The sequence below is a fragment of the Streptopelia decaocto genome (genome assembly GCF_964273445.1).
Source record: "Streptopelia decaocto genome assembly, chromosome: 14".
Lineage (NCBI taxonomy): Eukaryota > Metazoa > Chordata > Aves > Columbiformes > Columbidae > Streptopelia > Streptopelia decaocto.
In genome coordinates this window covers 8,348,603-8,376,561 of record NC_138669.1, presented here as the reverse complement: position 1 = coordinate 8,376,561, position 27,959 = coordinate 8,348,603, and the positions used below count along the sequence as shown (strand labels likewise).

The 27,959-nt window shown below is 45.6% G+C and overlaps 1 protein-coding gene across 2 annotated transcripts; it reads right to left on the bottom strand.

Annotated features, from left to right (window-relative positions):
• Positions 1 to 92: 92 nt before the first annotated feature.
• Positions 93 to 22,185, bottom strand: CABLES2 (Cdk5 and Abl enzyme substrate 2; the record flags this gene model as incomplete). 2 transcript variants are annotated; one of them, XM_082065085.1, is made up of 10 exons in its annotated part: positions 93 to 3,153; positions 3,657 to 3,861; positions 5,175 to 5,281; positions 5,671 to 5,774; positions 6,472 to 6,637; positions 7,263 to 7,371; positions 8,841 to 8,918; positions 9,611 to 9,703; positions 9,885 to 9,956; positions 21,686 to 22,185. In XM_082065085.1, the coding sequence occupies 10 exons, from the start codon at positions 22,183 to 22,185 to the stop codon at positions 3,013 to 3,015; spliced, it is 1,575 nt and encodes a 524-aa protein (XP_081921211.1). In that variant the 3' UTR covers positions 93 to 3,012. The 2 variants fall into 2 exon arrangements, with proteins under 2 accessions (XP_081921211.1, XP_081921212.1); XM_082065086.1 differs by lacking the exon at positions 9,885 to 9,956.
• Positions 22,186 to 27,959: the final 5,774 nt, after the last annotated feature.

Sequence of the window (27,959 nt, the reverse complement as noted above, 5' to 3'; positions counted from 1 at the left end):
CCAGGTCCCTTTCCCCTACACTGCTCTCAAACGGGTCATTCCCAACCCGCCCCGGTGCACGTAAAAAACACTCCGAAAGAAGCCGTTTGGTTACAAAACATGTATCAAAACAGTGTTTATTTCACAGCGTCTTAACCTCACAAGTTCATGGGGAAAATACGGAATGGGCTACAAAGACCTTTAAATAATGGAGTAAGACAAACCCAGTATTGTTGACGTGACAAGGTACAACAGCCTCTTCTCCAGAGAGTTCTCCAGCATCTGTACACAGCGCCAGAAACACCCTTGGCATAAACCAGTGCTTCTCTGCAAAGCAAGAGGAGTTGGGCTGGGAAAATGTCAGGCCAGCATATTATTAATATTTTGGGTCCCAGTTTATTAATGGACAAGGTAGTAATAGTCCTTTGCCACACGGTGGCAGCTTTTAGGTGAAAATAGATTCCAACACAAGACTGCAAGCTATGCTCCAGAAACAGAAAAATCAACACATAGACAGACACAAGTTACCACATCCCTGCAGAAGGGCTGTTTCTGCACAGACTCCGATGTACGAGGCACAGACCAATGCCACGGGACGGCATCGGCCCCAAACCCGCGCTCTGCCAGAGACACCGGCCCGGTGTTTGCTACACCAGGTTGGTTTTGGCCTGTGCTCCAAGCAGCTTTTTATGCTCAGGAACACTGCACGTGCCCAAGCTGACGTTTAGAGTAACCTTTAGATAACATAAAGCATCCTGTAATTTAGTGCTCCTTATCCTAACTTGTTCTTCTGAAAAAGAAAACAAAAGCTTGCCGGTTTATAATGAGAAACTGTAACTTCAGGGAGTATAACTCCAGCCTGATACCCACTGCAGCTAGACAAGCTTCCACTGAATAGAGACCGCAAAGTGTTGCAAACCAAAGTGTATTTTTTTTCCTTAGATGGTGAGAAAGGAAAGTTAATTTCATTACAGAAAACTCTTCATACACTAAACAAAGAGGTTCCCAGAGAAAGACAATTTCTTATTCATACTAACCTAAGCGTTTTACTAGTTCTCGAGATACCTTGTAAGAAATTTCTTTGCTCAGTTCTACTTCTTTAGGAAGTGGTGGGCCACTTCTCTCTACTAATTTGAAGGTCATTATACACTAGATGTTTAGTATGTCACTATTTCTTGCATGCAAAGACAGTTATATTCAGTAGAAAGTTTAACTAGTAGGCAATTTTTTAAACCTTTTGGAAGATAACTGGCAAGCTTGTCTAACTTACGAGCTACTATCTCACTTATGGAGACTGGAAAGCCCTTCCGTGTTAGAGAGAAGTCACAAGCATATTGAATTTTACACAAATAACTTGAAGCTACATACAGCTGAACACAGTTACAAAGGATTTCATAGTGACTCTAATTACGATATACAAAAAAATACATTTTGAGCCCTAAAGAGGAAAGGGCTCCAGTAAAGTTTGCTGCAATTCTAATGAAGCCAAATTAGCTTCAGATAAAACACAGCTGAAGCACAAAGATTCAGCTTTGGTTTTGGCTACAACCAACACTTAATACAAGGAACAGGAATTTACATTACTTTACATATTGGATAGCAGGTCTCTCACCTCAGTCCAAGGTCTAGTATTTCACTTAGGAGTCAAACTCAAATTACAAATTTCTCAGTCGTAATAGCCAAGCATCAGTTTTGTTCCTTGCAAATGGACACAGTTACTTGTACCCCAATATTGCTTCAGAAAATAAACCCTAGAGCCAATATCACAGGAGGTTCCGCATAAAATCAAGAGTTCATTCCCAACACGGACATTTTAAAAATAAATGAAGGAATAACCAATGGTCAGAGAAGTTATTTAACCTCTGCGTAAGCATCAGAGCACTGCTGGGCACCAGCCATTTAAAGTGGCTGTTCAGATGTGCAACAAATGCCAGTTTTATGAGGACCACCACAGTGATGCAATGCTTGGAACAGAGTGAAAACAAATAAAATAAAGCATTTTAAATATTGAGCATGCTTTGTTTCATTGGCTTAGTTTGGCAGCAGCAGCTCTACTGACTTAGGTATTTGCTCAGAGCATGTAAGACCATATATAATACAGTCGTACTAAAAAGGTGCTTATTTCAGACTACAAACACTGAAACAGATAAAAATCATTATACATTTGACAGAAAATTGCTCTTAGTCCAGGGCTAATCTCCCACTGAAGAGTGAATTAGGATGGCAATCACTTTGCTGCAACTACCTTGTTCAACACGTGGTACTTCATAACACATTTTCAAACAATCCTTCCTTTTAAAATAAATGTTCTTAAAGTATTAATAGTTAACTAAATTGGAACAGAGTAGTTTCAATTTTGCTACTTATAGACCTACAGTATAGTAGAGAATAGATGCCCTGTGTATCATTAGTGCAGATATACTGGAATTGTTTTCCTTATACGCAAGGCCAATGCAGGTAAAGAATAAATGGCTATACAAATTCGTGATTCCTCACTAAATAACATAACTAACTTAAAAAGCACTGGTACCAGACCAGCCAGTTTTAGGCACATCTTTAAAAAAATAAAGTATGCATTTCATTAATGTAAAAATGCGAGAGGATTCTTGGAAACATCTGAACTTCATGGTGCACTGGAATGGAAGTGACGCTTCCTTTAGTTTCAAGGAATACAATAAAAGCATAAAAAAAAAAAAAGGAAACAATACCATAGTATTCTTCATAGGGAAGAACAGTTTTAGTAAAACCAAAAAGATAAATAAGGAATAATAAGCAGCCATGACAGCTGACAGGTGAATATTTGTGCTTTAAATGTCCGAAGAAAATATCAATGACTGTTCTCGTACCATCCCCCAGGCTTGGCACACGTGTCCATAAAACACACCTCGACAGTTCAATCACAGCCCACAGGCTCCAAACTGCGCCGCAGCTGTGGCAGGATGTGCACAGCAGCGCAGAAAGGCCAGTGGCGATGTCCCCAGCGCTCAGTGACGTCCCCAGCACTGTTGGCTGTCAGCTGCAATGCGGCTTTGGTTACGACTGTTGCGTGAGCCGTCTGTAATGAGGTAAAACTTGGTTTTCAGGAAGATAGAGAGCCAGTTCCAAAGCTACAAGGACGGTGAATTCAAAACCGATGAGATCTCTTCTGTTGAATCTGAATCGCTCTTCTAGTTTCTATGATAGTTATTAAAAAAGAGAGGGAGAGAAAGAACGAGTTAATCCACAAGATACCAATGCACTGTTAAATTACGTCAGCATAAAAAAGGAGTCAGTGATATGCACTGTTAAATTAAGTCAGCATAAAATAGGAGTCAGTGATGCACAGTCAGGGCTGCACCTACAGAATCAAAGGTGTTGCCAAGGATCAGACAAGTAAACCAGCTTATCAGCTCAGCTGTGACACCCACACAACAGCTACGTATGTTTGCCTGAGAAGCAGTCAATGTAAAAATAACCTCGCTGTAGGATCAGTAGGACATTAAAACTACCTGACTGGTGCAGTGTAATGAATTAAAATAAAGAAAAATCATGGAAGAGCCCTAATGAGACATAAAACTGACTGAAAGGGCTGGTCTTAAATGCAAACATACACTGCTGCAAATCTTGGCTTTAATCCTTGTCTTGTTCTATGGAATAGAGGGTTTTGACAACACCTGAAACAAATCTCCTCTACTTACATCTATAAGGTGTTTAACTTCATGTTTCCTGAGATCGCTGCTGATCTTGGCTGCGAGCAGAACACAAGCACCAGCGCACAGTTTGCGGTTCTGTTTGTTGAGTTTGCCTTGGAGGACGAGCTTCTCAAAGTAAACATAAGCCATGGAGACGGTAACCGGCTCCAGATTGCACTCTTCACTCAGGTTCCGCATCTCTCTCTTTAAACTGGGAACAGGAAAAGAGGACACCTTCTCAAACACAATGGCTTTTATGAAATGCTGTAGAAATACTGCAGCCTGGGAACTCAGAAGAGCATCTGGGCAAGGCTCCTCTTTGGAAAACTGTGATGTGGATTATCCCAGAGTGGAGAAGCCCAGCTGGCAGCAAGCTGGAGCTGATGCACAGATTTAACCCTGCTGACAACACCTGCTGTGGGAGAACAGCTCTCCACCTGCCCATAAACCCCAGGGGCTTGGCGACCTCACTGACACACAGGCTACTCCTGGGTGGTTGCCTATGGGCTCCCAAACTGGTTTGTGATTCGTAAGACCGAACACCCCTGACCTACAGAACACCACATCAAAGCCGTATGTGTCACAGCAGTTGCTGCAATGAGGCCTGTCTGCTCCCCACCTCATGGAGGAACCAGGTCTGCGGGGGAAGGCAGACTGGTTTACACCCTTCCCAAAACAGCTGGCCTTTCACTTCGGCACTAAAGCAGACTTTACGGTGTGTGCTGCCCCTCAGGGCTGCCATCCGTGCTGCACCTGCAGGAAGCTCTCTGTGCAAGGACACCACTCAAAGCAGCTACAGAGGAGTATGCAGGATGCCGGCAGCACACAGACTCTGCCTGAGTGTCTGCTCAGCACTGAGAGTTACACAGAGCTCTGGTGATTCAGCAGAGTCATGGTTAAGCTGGCTGTTTCAGAAGGCCCCGACTGCATTAACTGTGATACTGGAAGGACTACAGCTCCTGGGAAGTGCAATACTGCATCTCGCTGATGAGCAGCCAGATACATTTCCAGGAAAACGAGGAATTCAGTGTGGCATAGTCCTGCCTTCATGAAATGCTTTTCTTTCTTACAACTCCCCAGACCTAATGTTCTTCTTTATCCTATAATCTTATTAGAGTTCATGGTCATCAGTGAGCCTGGTAATTGAAAGGAGGGAATAGCCCAGGGGTCCAGAAAGACAACTCAGAGCAGGACTGCACTACAGCCAGCCAAGCAGGTTACAATATTTGTTTCAAGGCTAATGCTGCTCCACTGTTAATTGGCTATGAATGTTAGTCCACCACAGTTGGTGAAACAAAACCCTTTTAGACTGAACTATGAAAACCAACTGTTACCCTTTCTCATCATCCTAAAGATTCCTGTACGGGGTTGTCATCCTACACTCAGCTCAACTGGCAACAGAAAGATTAGTGTTTAATCATATATACTATTAATAGATCTAGTATTTGCTCCACACAAGTGGAAGATAAAAGCAGCCTTGTACAGCACAGAAGATGTTCTTGTTATTTGATGCTTGTCTCTTACCTTCTAATTTTGCTCAGTGTCAACTTGATATGAGGAAACTTCTCTCTAAAGGTTTCATTCATATCCTTTTTAAGGTCCGAGGGTTTCACATATTCTATGACTGTAGTCTGAAACACAAAAGGCAAAATTTACCATTTCTCTTGTGAACAGTACTAACAGCCAAGTCTTCCAAAGACACTAATGCAAAGGCAAACCCGAGTTTAACATTTCTATAATGTCCTAAGTTACAGAACATGTTGAATCTCAACCACAGACAATCTTAAAAAAATAGTAAGTGAATGGTTACAAGAAGCAAATGACAATATGGAGATACATGTGAGGTTGGTCCTCAACAAGCTGAGTGTACAAACCCAAATATTTGTATTTTTCTTAATCAATTAACAAAAAGCCACAACCTTTTCTTCCTACTGGAAGTTTTCTTCCTTGAGGAAGTTACTTATAGGAGGACGTTCCAGGCACGCTCTCACTCCCCTGTTCAGGTATGCCAGTCACTCACCATGTAAGAGGCAAAGATGAGCACACGTTTATGTTTTCCACAGGGCCACTGAGGATCATCCAGAAGATTTGGATCATACTCTGCAGCGTCCCCAGCTTCACTTCCTGAGTGGATGAGGAAAGCAAAACAGACAGAGCTTTAAATTCCATTTCCTCTTAAAAAAATTTTCAAACAGCAAACATTAAGTGTGTTGGCAGACCCCGTGGCACAGGCAAACTGCAGCTACAGTCACCTGTTTGCATTCCATGAATGCACCAGTCAGGTATTAGAATTATTAAAAACCCCCACAAGCTCTTTCTCCAGCATGTGCCTGACCAACCATTTTAGACTTAGAGCAAACCAACAGTTTGTCATCCACAAATATGCACAGAGAACAACTGCACGAGACTGAATTCTTTCACCTATTATCTAGCAGACAGCTAGGGATTGCTGTCACAAGCTCTTTGACTCATACATTGTTACAGTGCTAGAAGACCGGGAGAATCACCTGTACCAACCTACACCAAATGTTGCTTGTTGAGTAATATGAAACTTTGCATTTCCAAGGAAATGGCATTGTGCTCCTTGAATTGTGTGAACAGAACTAGGCCAGATATATGGAGGATATAAGGAGTGTGTTCAAGTCTTAGTCCTCAACCTCATGCTTCATTAACAAGCCTGCTTTACTAGGCTGCACTAAAACCAGTCTCCTTCCAGCTGCAGCACATCCTTCCTAAATAACACACTTTATCACTTGCAATTGTTTCAGAAAACATTTTCTGCTGTGTGCGCAGCAATGACAAGGCTGGCCGCTGTCCTTACCAATGTCTGTCCCTGCTGGTATCGTTTTTCCTGTCACAGGTTTATATCTTGATCCAGGAAGACTCCGTGAAGCACTAGCTCGACATGAGGGAACAACACAATGGCTGTCGGCTTTGCGGACAACTAGGGCATTGGTGGGATACAAGAATTTTGCATAGGAGACAACCTTAAAGAAGAGAAAGTTGTAGTAGTTTCAAAAGAAAATTTATTGAAAACCTTATTTCCAGACATTTATGATTTCCCAGCTCAGAGACCCCTGGAATTTGTATTTGGGAGTGGGGGCCTTGAAAATGTGAGACAGGAAGAAAGAAAAAAGTTGACTGAGGAACGCCTTGCTTCCATGATGCAGTGTGCAAGTGTTGTAACAGATTTTGTGGGATGGCAAAGAGAAGGGGAAAAAAAAAAAAAAAATCACATCAGTAAAATTCTGGTAGTGCATAAATTTAACTAAAGAGGTATAAATTTCACCCATGTTTCTCTCAAAACATCACTCACATGTTGCCTGAGGTACCAGAATTAAATCAGTTCCCCAAAAACAGAAGCAGAAGCGATCACGGCCTCCAACAGCCTCCTCGGAAGCAGTTTTATCACAGGCCAAACAGTTCAAAGTTTAAAGAACAAAACAAACTTCAACTGCTCCAAAAAGTTACAGCTTTCGCTTCACAGATGGCAAAGTACTGCATAAATGAAGGGATCTGCCCCAGCATGAAATGGTTCTGCTGCCTGCAGCTCCAGTCAGCTGTTTGGCCATTGGCATTGCAGATCAAGAGACCAAAAAAGAAACTCCTTACCTTGCCATCAGCACCCAGCTCTACACCTTCCAGTCCAAGCACCATCTCAGTGGAGACTGAAACTCCCCCAGAAGGATGTCGTTGCTTCTGTCCTTCCATTTTTAGATCGCTAAATGCGGATAAGAAAAGGCAGTATTGGAAAATGCAGCATAAGCCCAGGCTCCTCTATGACAAACACCAGAGTCCACCCACTACCTACAGCCAACGCTGCCAGGTCAGAGTTCTGTGTGAGAACAGTGCATCCCTCAACCCCATCTCCAAGAAAGCCTTAATTAAAGTATTTCTTTCAAAATTTAGAGATGTCAATTAACTGAAGAATCAGATTTAGCCTCATTTTAACTCAAATCTGTACCAATATACATCTTAAAAGCAAACTTTTAATACAGTCTTTACGCACAAGACCATACCATTTATAACACTCTAATGCTCAAACACTTAACAGCCAATATGACTTATATTAACTAGTTTTCCAGGATTAGAAACTTGCCTTTTCAACTACAATTTTCCAACCCTTGTGCACACAAGCTCAAATTCAGAATCAGGGCTGTGAGCAGAACTCTGCACGCAGCTTTGTCACCTATATTCCAATGCGAAAAAGCAGCTTTCAGTTGAAGAACTGCATTGCCAGCTTACATGCAGAACAACAGCGCTCAGAACTGCTCTAAAATAGCTCCAGTGACCTCGCTGCTTTTCTATGAAGTGAGAGAATATTTTCCCATCAACTATTTTTGCAGCAAGTGTATTTACATACAATACAATTCCCACCACTAAACATCCGTTTCCTTCCTCCATAAGTTACATACAGGACAGAAGTGACAACACAATTGTTTTGCCAAAAGTGGATTAGAACAAAACTCAGTATTTTCTATGGTATACTTGTAGATCATAGACTTTCACAGAATCAACTTTGACTCCACAAAGCAAAGCTGCAGAGAAATCCAGTGAGTGGTTTCATTTCCCGTAAGTGATCATACTGACAGTTCTATACAAAAACGTAGAACACACACTGAAAGCAATATCAGTGTAAACTGCTGCTGTTTTTCTCAGACTGCAAACAGTGACATTCATGGCTTAGGAGAGCTGAAAAAAAAACCCAAAAGCGTTCTAAATTTCCTGAGATGGAATTTCACTATAAAACCTTGAAGGGTTTCCAGTGAAGGTGGCAGCATCCTTCTCTGATGCTCTGTAGGCTTTTATGCTGAAAAAAATGGTTTGTTGGACGAAAGACAGTTGATTTCTGATCATTTTAGGAGCATAGGAAGTCCTACAAACCACATCATCTGTTCAGAGTTGGTTTCAGGGATTTCACAGGACTGGAGTGCTTTAATTGTGAATAAATATCTGAAGAAAAGTTTACTTTTCCACTGTTTTTCTCTTGGAGTTTGGACACTTTCACACTGTGGCAATGTCTGATTTTCCTGCTCTGATAACAAGCTCTTGTCCTTACATATAAGCCATAAGCTAAGTAAGTTCACCTGCTTCAAAACAGGAGACCTACACCAACCATAAACATTTGAAAATAAGATCTTTTGCAAACAACAGACCAGGCATTTCACAAAACCATTAAAGACAACTCACCTGATCCGTAAACTCTCCCCATAAGGTAGGATAGAAAAAGCCACACACAGTGTTCGTTTAGCACAGATTAACACTATCCTGTAAGCAGACGGGAAAAGATCAGGATCAAAATTAAGATGCAGAAGTTACAACACAGCTTTTTGTGGAGCACAAACACAGAACTCTTAAATTGTTCTGTAAATTACACAGATACTGCTATGGATTTTATGGTTCCAGAAAGCAGAGGTTTCATTCTGACTCTGCAGATCCTTAAAGTTGAGCTCTGCATCAAACCTCAGCGTTCAGGAACCGCCATCACCTTGAGAGCTTCTCAGAGGAGATCCCAGTCTTTAAATATATACCTATATTTATGTCATTTTTACATAAACCTCATGAAAAGATATAGATATTATTTTCAATTTAGATGAAGTTTCACACCTCAATAATAAATATGAACGCAGCTCCCCCTTCTGCCCAGCAAATACGAGCTAAGAATTTGGCTAAATCAAACCATCCTCCTTACACCCCCCTCAGCTCTAATATTTCTATGTGCCGGAGATAAGGAGGAGAATGATTTAACCTCCTTGGAGCAGGATGGCAGAACCATCACAATATTGCTGCAGATGTAGCAGATATGAGCACCTACCGCCTTTGATAGATGTCGGTATGAAATTACCAAGAGCCCAAGGACATCCCCTAATTAAATGGCTAATTGTGTTGAACTACAATCTACTTCTGAGCACATCCTATTGCACCTGAGCCCAGGAGGCACCTGGATCTCCACAACTTACCTGCTGTTCTTGGTGTCGTACTGCCTCATGTTCTTGATGAAGTGCATCTTCTTCAAACTTTTGTGTCTTGGAGACCCAGATATATGCTTGGTTCTGCAATTATAGAAAAAACCCAACAAAAACTGTTAAGAGCTCTGAAAACAGTCCTGCCAGTTGTATGATCAGATGGCAGCACTAGCATGCAGGACCTCATATTGGCGTGGAAGAGGGTGGAGGGAGGAGAGGACTGCATGCAACGAGTTGAGATTAATGCTGCTTTTGAAAATACAAGTACCTTCGTACACTGGCATATTCCACTACGTCTTCTAAAAAGTCTAGAGAGCAGCGCTGGGAGATAAAACGCCTTCTGTAAAATGTACAACACCATGAAGAGTGAACAGTATTAGTTCATGGCCTCTGAGTTTATGAACTGCAACAGATCTATGAGCTCTTAGGACAAATGGCAGGTTTTCTGGATTTTTTTGTTGCTATTGGAAGAATGTTTAACCAAGAGTTTCGAGTTCCTAAAAAGGCCAAGAACTTGTCTCCCCCTCCAGGATCCCTACAGTACATACGCCAACTGCATTAACGAGCATTCACTATCTTCAACGTATAAGAACACCTACCTATAACTTCAACACCTAAAAAGCTTTCAAATACTCATTTAAAATCCTACAAGAAATATCACAAAAAGCGCAACCCCCTCATCAAGGCAGGGGAATAAGTAATTTCCTATCAGTCTGTGGACAGATACAGATATATCTGGATGATGAGTGAACATCTGTGTATGTTCTCTATTCAGAACACAGCTGTGTCCAGCTGCAGGAGGCGACAGACCGAGATAGCTCAATAAAATTGACAGATCTCTCTGGAAAACAACAGAGAGGGCTATTAGGGAAAGCAAAGAGTACTCGGTACCCATCTGAAATCCCAGAAGGGAAGATGCAAGGAGAATAATAGTAGGAATCAGGCGAGTTAGTGTAACAATAATAGGATATTACATTTAAGAAAGAAAAAAAAGTAAACTTTGACAAAGTAGGATACATGACAATTGTCAAAGTCAAGTAATTCTTTGTTGGTATAGATTTCCAAATGAATTGTGAATTTCTTAAAAGAAAAAAAGATCACAGCTCAAACAGGTAGGAGGATGAAAAATTAGTGCTCCTTTCTGTAAACACAAGAGAGGTAAATCCTCCCACAGGACTAACAGCTTCAGAATTGCCAGAGACTGCCTCCTACAAATCAACAGCACTAAGGGTGCTACTGGAAAACATTCCTGGCACAGCTTCAACGCCCTTCATCTGCACTTCAGTTTTAAAATTATTATTTATATATATATATTTTGCTTTTCAGCAAGAACTGCACAGGAAATTTTAATGCTTTCACATATACACAGCTCTCCAGTGTACTTTGGCATCTAACCTGGGATAAAAACCAAAAAACCTTCATGAAATGTGAAGGCAAATCTCAAACCTCCTGGCACGAACGCAGTTGGTAACACCCAGAGTCCTCCTGCCCTCCTGGGGAGACCTGGCGAGATGCAGATGAAGATGCCATGTGTAGAGAGCAAAGGGAAAACACAGCTCAGGCCAATGATAATCGGCATTGGTATGAAAAAAAGCACATCGTTCTGTAAAAGGATGCTGGTGTCAGTAACTGGGTGGACTGGGAGAGACATGGCAAGACCTTCACCATTAACTCCAGCTGCCCATGGGACCCGTCCGGAGCGTTACACCTGCTGAACATCACGTCGTTTTCTCAGTAACGGGGACAAGGGTGACAGTCACCCCAACCTGCTGCTCTAAGAGCACATCTAGAAGTCAAAACCTGCTGCAGGGAAGGGAAGATGCTGCCCCTCCTCCCCAAACCACGATGACTCATCCCCACTCTGCCAACAGGAAACTTCATTTTTAGCTACGCCTGTAAAGAATATTTTCTGTTCTCAAGTGAAGCTGTCACCTTGGAGGAATCCCAGATGCCAAGCAAGACACTTTCTCTCAAATCTCAAAACAAGGCGTACAGAAAGATCTCTCACTAATCCAGTTAGAGCACTTGGAACAGTTTTTGTGCTCACACTGATGTTTTATAGAAACAGCTCCCCACTGCAGCCCAGGAGAGTCTTGCTGGATTCCTTATTACCACTCATGTACAGAACTTCTTTATTAGGTAGCACAGTACTTGGAGTGCATTGCAACATTTCACACTTTTTGAGTAGTCTGCACTTATATATATATATTAATAAATACACTCATTTTTTTAGTTTGAATGCTCTCCTCATGCAGCTAATCCATATTCCAACAACAAGCAGCACAGTATCATTCCAGCAGCTCCTGGTTTTGATGACAAAAAGACGCTGAGTCACTTATCCTGTGCAAAGCAGCTTCACCTGGGATAACACTTCTTGCTTGTGCTCTGACCCACTGGAATTCAAAGGATTTTAAGTAGTTTACACAAAGCATTTGTTGCCAAGTGCAACCTAAATACTAAACCAGAATACTAAAAGTTACACACATGGTGTATGTTACCTTACACACATCCTTAGCGACATGCTACTTGATAACTAGAAATCAAAGTATCCAATGTTAAAGCGTTAATGAGTTCTGTGTAATTTCAACAGCATCCTAAAGAAAGTCCAAACACTTGTTAGCCAATACCCGCTATTTCCTTGACTATTTCTAGGGGGTTTTCTTGCTGCTATGTCCTTGGCCAAGAGCTCACTTGTGGGTGCTTTCCCCCACTAATTTAGGAGCCAGTAAAGCAAGACCCTCCCAGGACTTGAACCTTAAAACCAGCAACTGTGTTTACACAGCCAGAATCTCCGAGGGACCCACAGAGAGAAAACAAGTGCGGCACATGCTCCGAGATAAGGGGCTATCACACACAGGAATTCTGGATTACGCCTCATCTTATCTCCACGTGCACGCATGGACACACGCAATCCAAACCCGCTGCCGAATCCCTGGGGAGCTAAACATGCACTTTTAGAAGCCCACAAAAGCCCTTGTGTTCAGGTAGAACCCCATAAAACTAAGTCCAGAGCTGCATTTTGACTCCCATCCTGGGAAGCAGCAGCCAGCCCGCACGTTTATCCTTTCTGATGGATTTCCCACTGGGGAAACCCCAACTTCTGAGAGCTTCCAGCTCTGGAGTCATCCTCTTCTGCTCTGGCCAGGGGGCAAACAATAGACAAGAAACACTCAGGATCCCTGTCCCTGGGGCTGACACAGCTCTCAAGTGTTCCCAGCAGAACAGGACACAGCTAAGAACAACCTATGTATAGCACCGGTAATCCCTGCGTGTCCTGTCTTATTAATTGAATGGAAAAAGCTGGTTAGGTCGCAGCTCCAGATGAAAGAGCAGTGACCTTTCCGACAGCTTGCCAAGAGTAATTTTCCCCTTCCTGCCCACGGGCTGGGCTACCTGCAGGCACCCACGAGGACCAGGGTGAAGTCTGAAGGTAGTTGGAAACGTCAAAGATGGCCATTCTTTGGGAGATAATAAGTAGAATGCAAAAGAGATATTAACCCTGTGCTATCAGATGTGGCTTCAGGCACACGCCAGCCTTGTCCACACCTGCTCCTGGGCCTCTGTGTGCTCCAAGGGACAGCCCTTCGTGTCCCTGCTCAGCACTCCCACGCTTTGCAACAGCCCTCGTCAACATCATTTTAACTTCTAATATCAGTCTCTAAATTGCAGCGGTCACTGATGTTAAGCCACTGCGTGCAGCTGCCATTTGGCTGTTTTGAAGCTTTTGTCTGTTTTGCCCTTCTGGTTCCTACATTTCTGCTAATTTCTTCTTTATTTTTCTTCTTTCTAAAACCTTACCGGGATTCTCCCCAGCAACCCAGTTAACCCCCACCTGTTGCACGGACAGGTTTGCACTCTGAGCCCAGCACACACCCAGAGTTCAATCAGCATCCGGCTGTTCTCACCAACACAGCAGCTCGACTTCATCTTCTGCCCTGACTTCTCATCCTCATCACTCCCAGGATCACTGAGCAACACGAGCCTCCCAAGACTCTGCCAAAGCCAGACAGTGACACGATCTGAGGCCTCTGGGCAGGGGACTGATTTTTGTCACACGGAGCCACATCCATGCAACCCTAGAACAGAATCCATCGCCGTTCTGCAGTTCACAGCACGCAGCCCCGGGCTCCGCGCTCACAGCAGCAGCCAGGCTCATGACCTCTGTTGCTCTTCAGCCATATGCACTGTTAATATTATAGATGGGCAGAATGCGGGAGGCCAAGGATTTCTAATTACCATGTAAAATTAGGGGCTGATAGATTTTGGTTTCTTATTTCTCCCTGGAAAGAGTTTTATTTTAAGACAGATGCCCCTTTGTAAGGTCCTTTACATGCCTTGGTATAATCACAGCTGTCAAGGGGTTGAGTTATTAATATAACAAAGACAAAAATAATTTATTGTTTTTGGGAAGCACTAGCTTAGTAACAACTGTCAAAGGTAATTTGCACAAGAAATCCAGATCCCAAATCCTGTTTACAATAGGAAGACATACCTGTCAGATTTGTTTTGCCAAGACATATTTTAAAGATTAAGCTGTATAGCTTTCCTTTCTCACGGGCAAGCCAGCAATCCAATATGAACTGCACTTCAGTTAGGCTACGTGAAATACTGGCGTCGAGGGATTAAGAAAAACAGTTCCAGTTTTTAAGCTTAATTTTCCACAACAGCCATTACTCACGCAGCCCAGGAGCCATTTATTGTTTCCAGGCTTGCATCTCGGAGTGTGAGCATCCCTGAGCTCGTCCCCGTGCCCCACATCTTCCCACCCCAGCGCTCACGTTAACGAGTTCCAGCTCACAAGCACACTGAGTGCAGCTCACCGGTAGCAGCAAGCTCTCAGTAATTAACACCAAAACGAGTCAGAGACCACGTTTATACTAAATCACCATCAAAACCACTTATTTGGTGAAACAAATGACTTCAACAAAGAACCTACACCATGAAGTGCCCAGCACTGAACAAGCTGTTTTCATGGACAGATGGTTTCAGTTCTGATGTTCAACGAGAGGCAGAGAAGACACCCTGCATAAATGATAGTAAGCGTACAGCCAAGTGGTCCTTCTTTAAAAATCAACTACTCACTGTTTTATGGCACCGCAAATGTGCCGTTTGGATCGCAGGCCATCATCCTGAGAGTTTGTTCTGACATTTGTTTAAGTATCAGACTGCCAGAAAGTAAATACAAGTCCCACAGCAGGGTTAGTTTAAGTTATTCCTCCAGTAATCTTCATTTTAAAGAGAAAACCCAAATTAGCCACATGAGCATGGGAAGAACTCAATGCTTCAGAGCAGGTCCCTCTGTGAGACCTCAGGATGAGGGAGGAGGCCCAATTCCTCCACCTTTGTGCTCTTAGTCAAGGTTTGTTTGCAAAACTGAAGGGGTCCCAGGGGCTTTCCTGCAGGTCCCCAGCAGCCAGGAGAAAATCCTGCACTCGGCCACGTGTAAGGAAAATAATGTGGCACACGCCGTATAGCACAGGAGAGAAGGAACAGAAATGAAGCATAATTTGAGTGAAGGTGGAGGCAGAGTAAGTGGGAAGCTCACTAAGCCTGGAGAGTTTTAAACACTAACAAGGAAAGAAATTAGACGCTCTTCACAGCAGCTGCTGCTTCACTGCTGATTCACAACCACATATGATTAAGACGTAATTCTACTAAGAGACGAGCTTTGTATTCATTGCCCTTCATAAATCACATTGTTTTGGTGCTAAGAGTGTTTAGACAATCTAAGGATAAAACAATGCCTTCCAGTAAGGATTATGAAAGCCATCTGTTGCAACAGAGCCACCAAAGCAGATGTAAGGTTTGCTCTGCCCTGAGCCCACTTCTAAAGCCCACTCCTAAAATCCCTGCTGCTTCTCACAAGGCAAACTAGATGTGCTGGCCAGGACACAACCACTAACCACATTTCTCCAGATTCCTACCAGTTTGCGGAGATGTTCTGAGCTCACCAACCTGCTTCCCTCTGCGCTTTGTGCTCTGCTCACCAAGCACTGAGCCGCTGACTGAATCAGGTGAGTGAATGTGAAGCGTGTCCTTGATAACCCTGTGGGCATTACGCTAGAAATATTCATGCACTTTCCCGAAAGATGATTCTGATGCTGTCATTTCATCATGTACCTTATTAGAATAAAAGCGATCAGCTTTAAAAAAAAAAAAAGAAAATAAATGAAGGAAGAAAAAAAAGAGAGAAGCTTCTAACTGAGAAGGAGAATAAAAAACAGGTGACTGGAGGAAACCCTGTCAAAGACAGTTTAGAGTGTTTTTATGGGCACTTGTTTCTTCCCACCACCACATCACTCATCTCCTCCAGCCCACAATCAAAAGGCTGTAGCCTCAGCAGTGCAAAATTTTATGCTTAAATTGCAGCAACCACAACAGAGCAAGTGCAAATCTGTCCGTACTGGTGAGGGAACCGCTCTGACCAGCCGCAGTTCAGCCTGTGCTGCGGGTGGCAAACATCTGCCCAGCTCAGAGGCAGCTCTGGATGCTGGGCTGAGCTGGGCAGCAGCACACGGAGCCCAAGCTGGCCCAGGAGGGACGCTCCCAGCAGAAGGTGGCTGCACATTCGGGGTATTCAGACCCCCGGGATCTCAGCCTCAGGCAGCGGGGTCAGCTGGCAGCAAACTTTGTGTGTTAAAGACTCGATACATCTCAGGAATCAGAGGGATATCTCATGAAATGCTTCATTTGCACTTATGAGAACAGTCAAAGGTTCTCATTTAACATCTTTTTTCAGAGGTCATACTATAATAATTTACAGTTAATTATACACACAACAGCTATAAACCAAAGGTTAGGAACTTAAAGCTTTGCATTTGAATAGCAAGTGTGAGTGGCTTTAGCTGAGCACCCTCCATCTGCAGTCACCTGCTTAACAACAATACCTCGTCCTCATTAAATAATCCAAATTTCATTATGCTTGTGTGCATGTCAGATTTTTCATTTTTAAACTCCAACTACAGAGCCAGAAGACTTCAGAACAGCCTTCAAAAGAAGGCTCACAAGCATCTGCAAGCTCGCTCAGTCTGACAGCCCCACAGCTTTAACTGGGTGACAGATGGGAAAAGGAGAAACACGGGACAACTGAGGTTAGGTCTTCAAGATTTAATAACTCAAACAAATACAGCAGGAAATTAAAAAATAAAAAGAGAATTATGCAAGAGTCTCTTCCTCTCCCTCTACCTTCCCCCCGCCTGCTTCTAAAGCAAACCAACCATACCCAAACCCAGAGAAGAATCCATCTGTAGCTCAGAACTACTCTTGAAAAGGGAAAGCAAAGATCTTTCCCTCCTTGCCTCATCCCACAGTTCACAGAAGCTTGTAGAAACAGCTCACCACCGCTGGGAACTCTTCTGAACTGGTTCAGCCACAATGCCAAGAGCACACAACAGCCCTGAAGAAGCTTCACCTACAGCCAAGTGAGGCAGCTGTCTGGTTGGCAAAGCACATGTAAGTCTGGGCAGCCCACGTCTCTGCAATTGTCAAGGAGTTTGAGGCTCAGCAAAGTCACGGTAAGGATCACCAAGAACCTAAACATGTCCTTCTCACTGATCATAAGACTCCTATGGGACTTGCTTACTGGAGGTCTCAAACGGGACCCCACCAATTCCTCTCTGAAATTGAGCTATTTGGCTTTTGACCTGCATTTGGTAGCATTTTCCCCTCTGCTGATGACTTGTTGACTTGAAGAAGCAAGACAGTATCATTCCAACAACCCTCATCACCTCCTGCTCAGAGGAACTGGGAGCTGGAGCAAAGGAAAAGGTGGAAATGGCACTTCCAGAGCATCCCCAAACCCGCAGCATCCCCAAACCCACTGCTGTGAAAAGCTGGTGAAATAACTGCAATTACAGTTAATTCTGTACAGACTCCTCCTGCCTGGAGATCCACATTACTTTAAAAGCCTCTGGACTCTTCTAAATGAAGATGTCAACCTCGGTGTTAGCAGTGTTTAGCAGAGGTGTGCAGGATACCAAGACATGCAATTTCTGATCTCCAAGTCTCCTGCTAGGCATACAATTGACTTCTGATTAATGTACCTGGCTGGGAATGCCAGATAACAAATACTACAGGCAGCTATAAATTACAAACATTTAATACTGGACCCACGTAATTCACCTGCAGTTGCAAATACAAGAGAAAACTGCCGAAGCAAACTGTGTGTGCCAAGGAGGAAACTGCAGCCTTAACTTTTCAGCTGACCTTTAAGTAAAGTTCAGGTTTCGAATATGTTCATTTTCAGCCCTGAGCAGCACATCCCAGTCTGCTCTTCTGTGACCTGAAGGATCAAAGCTCACAGGCTCTGACAGATCTTGCTGCTTCCTAAAAAGCACCATGTGTGCTCAAGTTATTCCAAATAAGGCTTAGAAATTAAAAGTAAGGCAATTTTTTTGGTAAATATTTATAGTTCTCAAAGTGAAAGCAGCAGCTAAGCTGACAGAACAAAACAACACATTAACCATCATAAGCATAAAAGTCTGACCAAGCATTCCTGCCATTCCACCCAAGAAACTAATTTGCTTACACCTATGTCAGCAATCTGGCATCCAATTAACACTTAAAAGCAGAGTTGGTCCAAAGTGTTGCTGTTATCAACTGCTATTTAAACTCCCACCCTTAAAATGATCTAAATTAGCTCAGTCATTTCTGATTTATCAGCAACCACAAACCTGAGTGTTTGGCTCCCTGACCACTGAACACCAAGGACATTACAGCATCAGATGCATATAATTCAGTCTCTATTTATTCTTAGGCCCAGCAAAATGCATCAAATATATGGCAAAACCAGCTGCTTTACATTGCACTGTAGGGAAACCTCAGAAGCACAAGCAGCATTGACATTCTGGTCTGTTGTTCCCATTCTTCCTGCTCTCATAACCTGGCTATTTTCGGGGCTCTGTTATCTGTGTTTCCTCAGAAAGCTCTACCAGTTTCAGACCCAGCTGCAGAAATTCATTAAAAATCTGTGAATGCCGGTTTGTTCGCTGTTTGCTGCCACCCTCCACTGCTTTTTGTGAGGCTTGTTCTTTGAAAGAACAAAAGAATGGGGCAAGATGGAAAAGGAGAAGGCATGGCAGGCAGATTAAGCAAGCTAGTATAATAACACAGTTGTAATTTCAGATCCTGTAAACAGAACATTCCTTAGGAAAACAAAAGTAAAAGGTTAAAGTCATTAAGCTCATAACACTCAGCCAGCAGCACAATGAAACAGATTGAACGGTGCCTCCGTGGGAGCACAAACTGCCAAAGTTTCCATCCTAAAGGACCTGACAGCTCCAGAGCAACTGAGAAACTCCACCTTGTGTCAGCTGAGCAGATCACCCATTCCTTGGGCTCTACCAAAGATCCCACCTGTTGCTAATAAATAAGCACGAGCTGTAGCAGAGGTGCCGTCACATCTGTGCTGCCGCTCTCATCACCTTCTTGCAACTTCGCAAGCACGTTGAACAAGATCAAGTTTTGCAATAAAACTCTGCCCAGTGAAACCATCAGTTGTAGATAAAACCATCTCCATGGATCAGGGCAAGCCCCAGCGTGATGAAATCACCAGGCACAGCACTGCTCACCAAACACAGATGGAGCAAATCTAGAGACCCCTCAGCCCGTGTTCCTGCTGTGTTTACAGGAGGCTCCACCGAGGGCGATTCGAAGCAGCTTGTGACAGTGACTAAAAAAGGACTCAGAGGAAACAGCTGCCTTAAGTGGGCACCACAGATTAGATGTCCAGAGTCACAGCGCGGATTTCGCCTCCCACTTCCCTCTGATGACTTCGTACGCCTGTATGTTTGCACGATGCACAGTTAACCTATCTGGAGTGTAGCAACATCACTGTATGGCACAGGGATGCCCAGATTCCTGAGTCCAAATGAAAGGAAACCCATTTTGCAACCATTTGTTGATTTCTGAACCTTATTTTTCAAACAGCACATCATACACAGAAATGGAAACAGCATAAGCACCACTGTCCCACAGAAAAGTCCCTGAACTGTTCCTCGTGTATTTGCAACAAGAGGAGACACCGCCATCCCGCAAGGATGAAGGGATGCTCAATGCAGAGCAAGCCACGGAACCATCCAGAGAAAATAATAAAGTGCTCCAAGTCGCATGTGAAATTGCAATTACAGAGGGATGGTCCATCTTACCCACTCCTGTGCCCAGTGTGGCTGGGAGCAGACGCCTTGGGTCTAGCACATCCCCACAGGCAGCGTAAAACTGTCCTTGCATCAGAAAATGTGGATCTTCTGCCCGATAGCTTTGGCAGATGTTCTCCACTCTTTTCTTCTTTAAAGACAAAAAATAGATGAACTCTCACTCCAAATCACCCTCATAAGTGGTATACAAAATGATTAATGCCATACAATATACCCTTTCAGTCACCTCTTCCAAGCTGAAAATTCATGGTCTGTTCTGTCATTACTCAGACACAAGCTCTTTTATTCCCTCACTCCTCACACTTATCTCTACCTTTTATTTCTGATTTATCATTCTTTTCAGGTGGATTGATTAGAGTTACTATAATGGAACATAACAACTAAAGTGAGATGCCAAGGAAAGAAGCAAGAAGGACATCATATGAGATGATCCTAGGAACATTTTCTTAGTATCCTACTGACTTAGACATGGGAAGGGGAAAGGATTGAACCATTTACACAAACTCCATCAGCCCAGAACTCAGTATATACAGGCGCACCGAATGTCACACACTTGATGCAAAACTTGCCTTCAAGAGCTCTATCTACAATATTAAAGCAATTAAACTAATTGGACAGCAGCTACTGGTCTGGCTTTTGTGGACCAAGGGTGCTAGGAAGGAGCTGTGCCACAGCAACTCCCTTGCTTCAGGCTTTCCTGCTCAACAAGCAGTACACTACAGCGCAACCTGTGCACACAGGGCATCCATCGAGCACCCCCAGCTTCAGTTTCTGGAAGAAGTACAGAAAGACCTCTTCCATTACAAGAAGAAAAGCAATGGGTGGCAAATGACAGTTCAAGAAGGAAAATACCCAGTAGGGATGACACACAAGAGGACTGACCAACAGCTACTTCTCTTTAAATTCACTTGACCCTCCAAGGAGACATTTCCTTAGGATACTCAGAACATCTCCACTGTGAGATGTATACTGAAAGGTAACACCCATTAGGGCATTAGCAAAGCTCCCCAGCTTTAAAGCACAGACAACATCTCTATTTCAGCTCACTAACAAAGCTCTGGAAGACACTACAAAGACCACAGAGACTTTGATACTGCTCTGCCTATCTGCAAGCTTAAAGGGCCAGCTCACTTTACAAAGCTGTTTATGCAAGGAACGGCCTGAAAAGAGTTCCTTCAGAGCTCAAATCCCCAAGACCTGAGCGAGGGCCCACCTTCCAGTCGACTAGAAAACCTACACTGTCAGGCTGACAGAAGTCCCTTGGAAATGCGATGGTAATCCTGCACTGAAGGCCAGAACATCCTCCCTGAGGCTGACTCAAAGTTCCCAGCGTAAAAGCGTTTATTAATATCTAGAGTTACTGCACAGACAAGCAGCAGAGATTAGAAGGCTCTACACCAGCACTGTGGCCATTGCACCGAGGAAGAGTCCTACTGAGCAATGACTCCATCGGCTTCATCTGTAAACGGAAAAATGCAAAAACCGAGCTCGGGAAAAGCAGGAGGCAGGGTTCAGGATACGGCAGAACTGCAGCCAGAGACTCAGCAAGTGAAATACTCTGCAAATCCCCCTCACCAGGCGCTCCCGCCAGCTGGGCAATCCTCCGCGCAGGCAGCCGCACATCCAGCGGCAGCGCTCCCCGGCTCCTGCAAGGCCGAATCTCCCCGGGCCAGGTGCTCCCTCCCGAGGCCGGCGCCGCCTGCCAGGGCCGCTCTCCCCTGCGGGCAGCCGTTTCCCAACCTCCGCTCCCCACGCCCCGGAGCCGCCGGCCGGCCGAGGGCCCTGGGAAAGTCCGTCTCTTCCCAGGGCCCCGGGGGGTCCCGCCGCTTCCCACGGCCCGCGGGGTCAGGACGGCCCCGCCGGCGGGGGCGGAGGGTGTGCGGGCTGGCCCAGCGTGCCCCGTCCCCTCACTCACCTCTGCCGCTGCGCCTCCAGCGTGAAGCCGCCGCCCGCCGCGCTCTGCGTGGGGCTCAGCAGCCCCGGGGCGCCCGGCTTGGCGGGCACCAGCATCCCCGGCAGGGCGGGCGGCGCCGGCGGGCACAGCGGGCCGCCCAGCAGCTGCGGCAGGAAGATGCCCCCGCGGGGGGGGTCCGCCTCCCTATTAGCTCCGGCGGTGGCGAGAGGGGGGACGCCGGGCAGCAGCAGGGCGGGAGGCGACTGGCAGGCGGGCGGCAGGGACAGCAGGCGCGGGGGCGCTCCGGCCGGCTCCGCCGCCGCCTCTTCCCCCTCGCCCGGGCCGGCGGGCGACGGCTGTTTGTCGGCAGGCGGGCAGGGCGGTCGGCCGTCCAGAGAGATGTTGTTGAGGAAGAAGAGGGCGGCCTGTCGCCGCCGGGAGTCGCCCCGCTTCCGCGGCGGCGGCTGCTGCTCGCGGGGCGGGCGGGGAGGCGGGGAGCCGCACGCCGTGGCCGCGGCCATTCTCCGAATGAGCCGCGACCGCCTCGGCCGCCCGGGCGGGGAGGCGGCGAGCGCAGCGCGGCCGGCAACTCGCACGCTCATTGGATGCGTCGCGCCGGGATGTAAATGAGTCCGGCAGCGGCCCAGCGCTTATTGGCTCGGATTGTCATCACGGGTAGCCCCACCCTCTCCTCGCCGACCGGTGAGGCTCGGCTGGGTCCTAGCGCCGGAGCACAACGGCTCCGTGGGCCCGGGCAGCTCGGTGGTGCCCCCGCCAGGCCGGGAGGGGCTGCCCCGGTAGCCGGGCTGGCCGCGGCCCGGGACACCCCTCCCTGACCTTCTCTCCGAGGCTGTCATGCAAACAGCCCCTTCCTCCCTCAGGTACTCCCTACCACAGCCACAATCCCACCGAGTCCCCACCCACCATGTCCCCACACAAACACCCGCCATGTGTCTTCATATGACTTTTTAAAAACTTCCCCCCGTCTCCCCACCCAAACCCCCAGTGACTCCAGTGGTCACCCGTTCCCAAGGTCTCCTGGCCTTCCTGCACGCAGGGAGGACACATCTGCTAAAACCATCAGCAGGCGGTTGTGTGCATCCGACTGCTCCTACAAAAGCAGATGAAGATGGTTGTTCCTCATGCTCCAGCCCGGCAGTCTGGGACCCAGCCATCCAGTTTGCGGGGCCGGCACGGACCTGAGGGCGCAGATCCCTGTGTGTGGCATGGATACCCATGCGCAGCCCTGTGACTCACTGGCAGCCCCCAAAACCCCCGCGGAGGGATGAATCCACATGTCTCCTGGCCCCTGAAGCAAAGCCAAGGCAGCACTGATCGTGGACCGTATATGGGCAAAGCAGACCCGGATTTGGGAGAGCATAAACTTAGTATTTATATCCACAAAGTGACTCAAGGCATTTCTGCGCAGCATGCCGCTTCCCGGACTGGTGTGTTTATAGTGCACGGAATAAACATATCCCTTAGGCAGTTGAACCAATGTCTACCGCACCCAGGGATGATGCTCTGACCGCTTGCCAAGTCAGAAAGCTCTGCCCTTTCCACTGTCCTCAGAGGACGCTGATGTGCAGTGACGGTGTCTGTGCCACAGGGCCTGGCAGAGGAGGTTTGGGAGCTTTGCTGGGTGTGACGGAGCCTCTGGTGACGAAGCAAGATGTGGGTGCTGATGGCCTCAATGTTCCTCTGAAACCGAAATGGCCCTTGCAGACTCCTGTGCTTCCCACCTCGTGTGCTGCAAAATCCGAGCAGGATTTTGCCCATAGACTCGGGCAGATCAGACCCAATTTACCATTAATGAAGGACTACTAAGATGTTTATAATTAAACGTATTAATGTATTTGCAACACAGGACCCTTAGAATGGTCAATTCTTTTGAAAAATATGTTTAAAGAAGCTACGTGACAACTCTTAATATTGCTTGCAGTTTATAACAGCAAACTAATGTCTGATGATACAACTTGAAATATGGGCACTGAATAAAAGAGAGATTTTGAAACTGTCCTGTAAAACACACACAGGTTCTATGCCTTTCCATATGGCTGTTTCATAAGATCCTTTATTTTTTTTTTTGGAAACTGTTTCAAGCAGGACATCAACACTTGTCTAATATTATTAATAATATTTAATAATAATAATAATAGGATTAGGATAGGAAACATAGACAATGTTTTCTTGTGGGCTTCCATTTAAAAGCCTACAGTGAAATATAAACTCTCCCCTTAAAATCCCAAGAATATCCTGAGTATCTTATGCTATTCAATATAGGTCAGATTTTGAGCCTAAATTGTTTGGCAGAATCATCTCATATCACAGCTGTGGAACAAATATTTTGGGATAAAAGGGAATTAAAATCCTTCCTACTGGCAAGCTCATCAAATAAGCCAAGGGATAAGTGGGCATGGAAACCTCGCTAGGCTTGCTGCAAACAATTCTCTAGAACCCAAGATTGGTTTTTAAAAACATATTTTTTTTTCATATTTTCCTTGTAAAAGCAGCTGTGGGATGTAAATCGTCCCACTGAGTCAGCGCAGGATGAAGCAGCCTCCATAGCTTACTGGGTTGCTAACTTCAAAGCTGAATTTAGCGGTTTGAATGTCGCTGCTGTTAGTGCTGGGGAGCTTTCATCTTCATCTGACAAGAGAACTAGCTCGCAGCATATGAGTACAGTGGGCATGTTGCTGTGTTTCAAGGAATCTGACACTAAAACGGGTGGCACATCAGCATCATTTCTACAAAAAGTAGGGCCTGGGTATAACCCAGAACAACCTTTGCTCCCCCTTCCCTGCACCGAGGGAATCCCTGCAGAGGGGGCACAGAAGGAGCCTGAGCTCTGTTTTGACTGGAGATGCTCCTAATTCATACACAGGGATGCTGTTTTGGAGAAAGGCTGGACTCATCACAGTCTTGCTTTAAGTTCTGGGCCAAAGCACGCTCCAGTCTTCTGCAACCCCCGGACAAATGGGAAGACAGGCAGTTTTGCATTTACAACAGCATTATTGCACGAATGTCAAGTGTTACTCCGACTCTCCAATGCTCAACTCATGCTCGTTTTGCTCCCGGAGCTCCTGCTCTACCTTAAAAAGCCCTGGGCTGTGTGGTTACATGTCTGAGCAGTCAGGGGTTGCTGGAATAAGGAGCTGGTCTGCAGTGGACCAAGCCTGTGAGTCCTTATTCCAATATTATGATGGGAATAGAGCCACCGAAGTCATCGAGATTTTTCTACAAGCAGGAACTGCAGGATTTGGTCTAAGCATCTGATATGAGACAGCACTTTAAAGTACATATGTGGGCTGGGTGTTATATTTTGTGCAAAATCATGGCCCAAAATCAAGCAAAGATAAACAGGTCATGAATATATTTAGGCTGGGAACCAGAAGAACAGCCTTTCAGTTGGAGGAACTGCTAGTATTAAGATAAGGCACCAGAAATTTCTGAACACATTTTTCCAGCCTAAGCAGGGTGTGAATGGGAATCCAAGAGACAGGGGATCAGGGGGGTCTCTGGAGGACTGGGAGGATGATGAGTAAATCCAGAGCTTACTGTCCCCTCTCTCCAGAACAGGCTCTAACCCAAGGACCTTGTCCAAAGGATCCTACCACAGTTCACCCCTGGTAAATCCTCTCCTAAATCAGCACAGCCAGGGGGACCAGGGCTCTTTGGAGTTCATCGTCACACTCACCACATCCCCCTAAAGACCAGCTGCTGCATTTTTGGGACTATGTGTTCTCCTGAGCTCATCTTCCCCCTCCTATTTAGTATGTCTCAGAAAATCCTTGGAGGTACCATTCCCTACGTGTGTTATACATGTAAGAAAAATATATATATGAAAAATTCTAATTGCATTCATACTTTGGACCACTGCTGCTCTCCACTGGCACATCCATCTCCATCGCTCTCCTCCTGCATCCGAAACCCATGAGCCAGGTTTGACTCAAGCTGTTGGCCCCACCAATACAGTAGTGACCTTCAATGGTTTTAATCTGCCTCCAGTCGGTTCCATTTGGGAGTCCTGGTTTCTCATGGCTGCTGATGGAACGGAGTGACCATGTCCCCTGGGTGCTCACCCGCAGTGGGTGACACAATCCTCTGCTCTGACTGCAGATTTCCAGTTACAGCAAAATAGATTGTTGAGCCCCAGGAGGCCAACATTGCCAGCAGACCTCTGCGCTAATAACAGTGTGCCTGGAAAATGACTCAGACTCTCCTGCGCGATACGAAGTATTTAAAAAACCATGGATCTGATTGATTTAATTGTATAGCTCTGTGCCTCTGCACTCAGGAGGGATGTGTGCTCGAGTTGTGAAAAATGAATGTGAGGAATTGTGAATGAATGAATCAAGCCCTCTTCCCTGAACCACGTGGCACCTCACTACATGCTGTTATTAATAGATGGATAATTTTCATGGGGGAATTCTGCAAAATGTGTTTTCTGGAGAGGTCCCTGGAGATCAGCACCTCTAACAGATGATTCGGTAAGAGCAATGTGTGCAGCAGAGCGGAGCCGCAGCTGGGGAACACTCAAAGGGTTGATGACAGTGTTCAAGGCAGAACAATAAGTCATGATGCCCAAGGGCTGCAGGAGGAACATGCGCTTTGGCTCAAAAATTCCTACAATAAACTTTGCTTGAGATAAAAGAGAAAAAACTCCCCAAATCTCTCCCTTCCACGAACCACCACTGCATGTTGGACAGGCTAAATCTGTCCACGACTTCACAGCCTCCTGTCAGCAACATACAGCATTGCTGTCAACAATCCAATTGTCCCTGTCCCTTTCAACCCCCCGGCCACACACCACAGAGCCGCACATGAGGCTGCCTGGGCATGTGCTGCTTCTTTCACACGTGCAGGGTACATCTGAACTTGGGAAGGACCTGTGCAAAACAGCCAGCCCACTTAAATCCCCCCAACGGGACTTAAGCAAGACTTCAGTAATGCCTGGAATGAGTTTTCCTACGGTGAACTGAGGAATGAAGCTGCATTTCCAAAGCCAGCACTATAAATGGGCATTGCTTACTGCTCAGATCTCGCTTTAAAGGAATTCACTGCAGAGAAAGCGGTGCTCAGTCTCATGAAAGGGCATAAATTAAGCCAGCTTCGAAATATCAATTGCCATAGAGGCGATACCACCACAGAAAACTGTAAGCGGGAAGAATCTGATGTGAATTTCTCTATTTTTGTGGCTTTTGGTTCCTGCATGGCAGGCAGCTGCGTCCACGGCACAGTTCCCTTTTGCTTTGAGCTTGTTGCACTTCCCACTTTGCTGCTCAGCACCATCTCTGTTACACACGTAACAGAGGAACCTTCGTGTGGTGGCATTTTTTTTTTTTTGAGTTGGAGGTGTGTACTCACAGCTAGACTTGCACAAACTTATTTCTTATGCAATTTTTCAAATAAAGTCCAGAGAGTAGCTGAAAATGTTTAGGGGGGGGCTGATGTGCAGGGAGGAGCAGGGGCGTCTGTGTTGTGGGAGTGATCCAGTAAGCACAGTAATTTAACGATCAACGAGCAAAAGAGTTGTGATGGTCTGTTACCGGAATTGCTTTGCATGATGGGCGATAAGGGAGCCAGTTGTTGCTCTTTTGGATGGTCTAAAAGCAAACAAATGCTGAGGCACTTGCTCTTTCAGATTTGTTTGGGATTTCAAATCCAGCCCCTGGCCTGGGCAAACCCAAGTGTGCTCTGAGCCTGGTTCTCTGGGAAACCAGTTCACCGGCCCAGGCGTCCTACCTGCATCATGTCACCAATGACATCAGAGCTATAATTTCTCTGAACAAAACAAACGTTAGCTGCCAGTCTGCCAGCAGGACTGGTCTGCTCACAGGACAACTTCTCTTTGGCTGGGTTGTGACTCTAAGGGTAATTTGAGTGGCTCTTTTGGAGACCATTGTGTAAAATAGTTCTTGTGCTGAACAGAAGTGCGGCAACAAAAGTGGTTTATCTCTGCAAAAAGCACAGATTGCTGGGTCTGGGCCACAGATGCCCCTTGAGATCATCAGCCAGACACCAGTGAAGTCACGTTCCTGCTCTCAGGGACAGCAGGATCAGCCCAGGGGATGAGCCCACCCAGAGTGTTCCTGCAAACACCGCAGCTCCAGCAGAACTGAACCTGCACATCAAAAACCTCCTGGGCTCCTTGCAGGTCTCAGATTTCTTCCTTAGAGCAGAGGAGTTCCAGTCTGAGGCTGGCTGCATATCACCAAATCAATAGGTGTGTTTATCTGTCAAGAATGACTTGAACAAGAGACTGACAAGCATAATTATGAGAATTAATGACTTC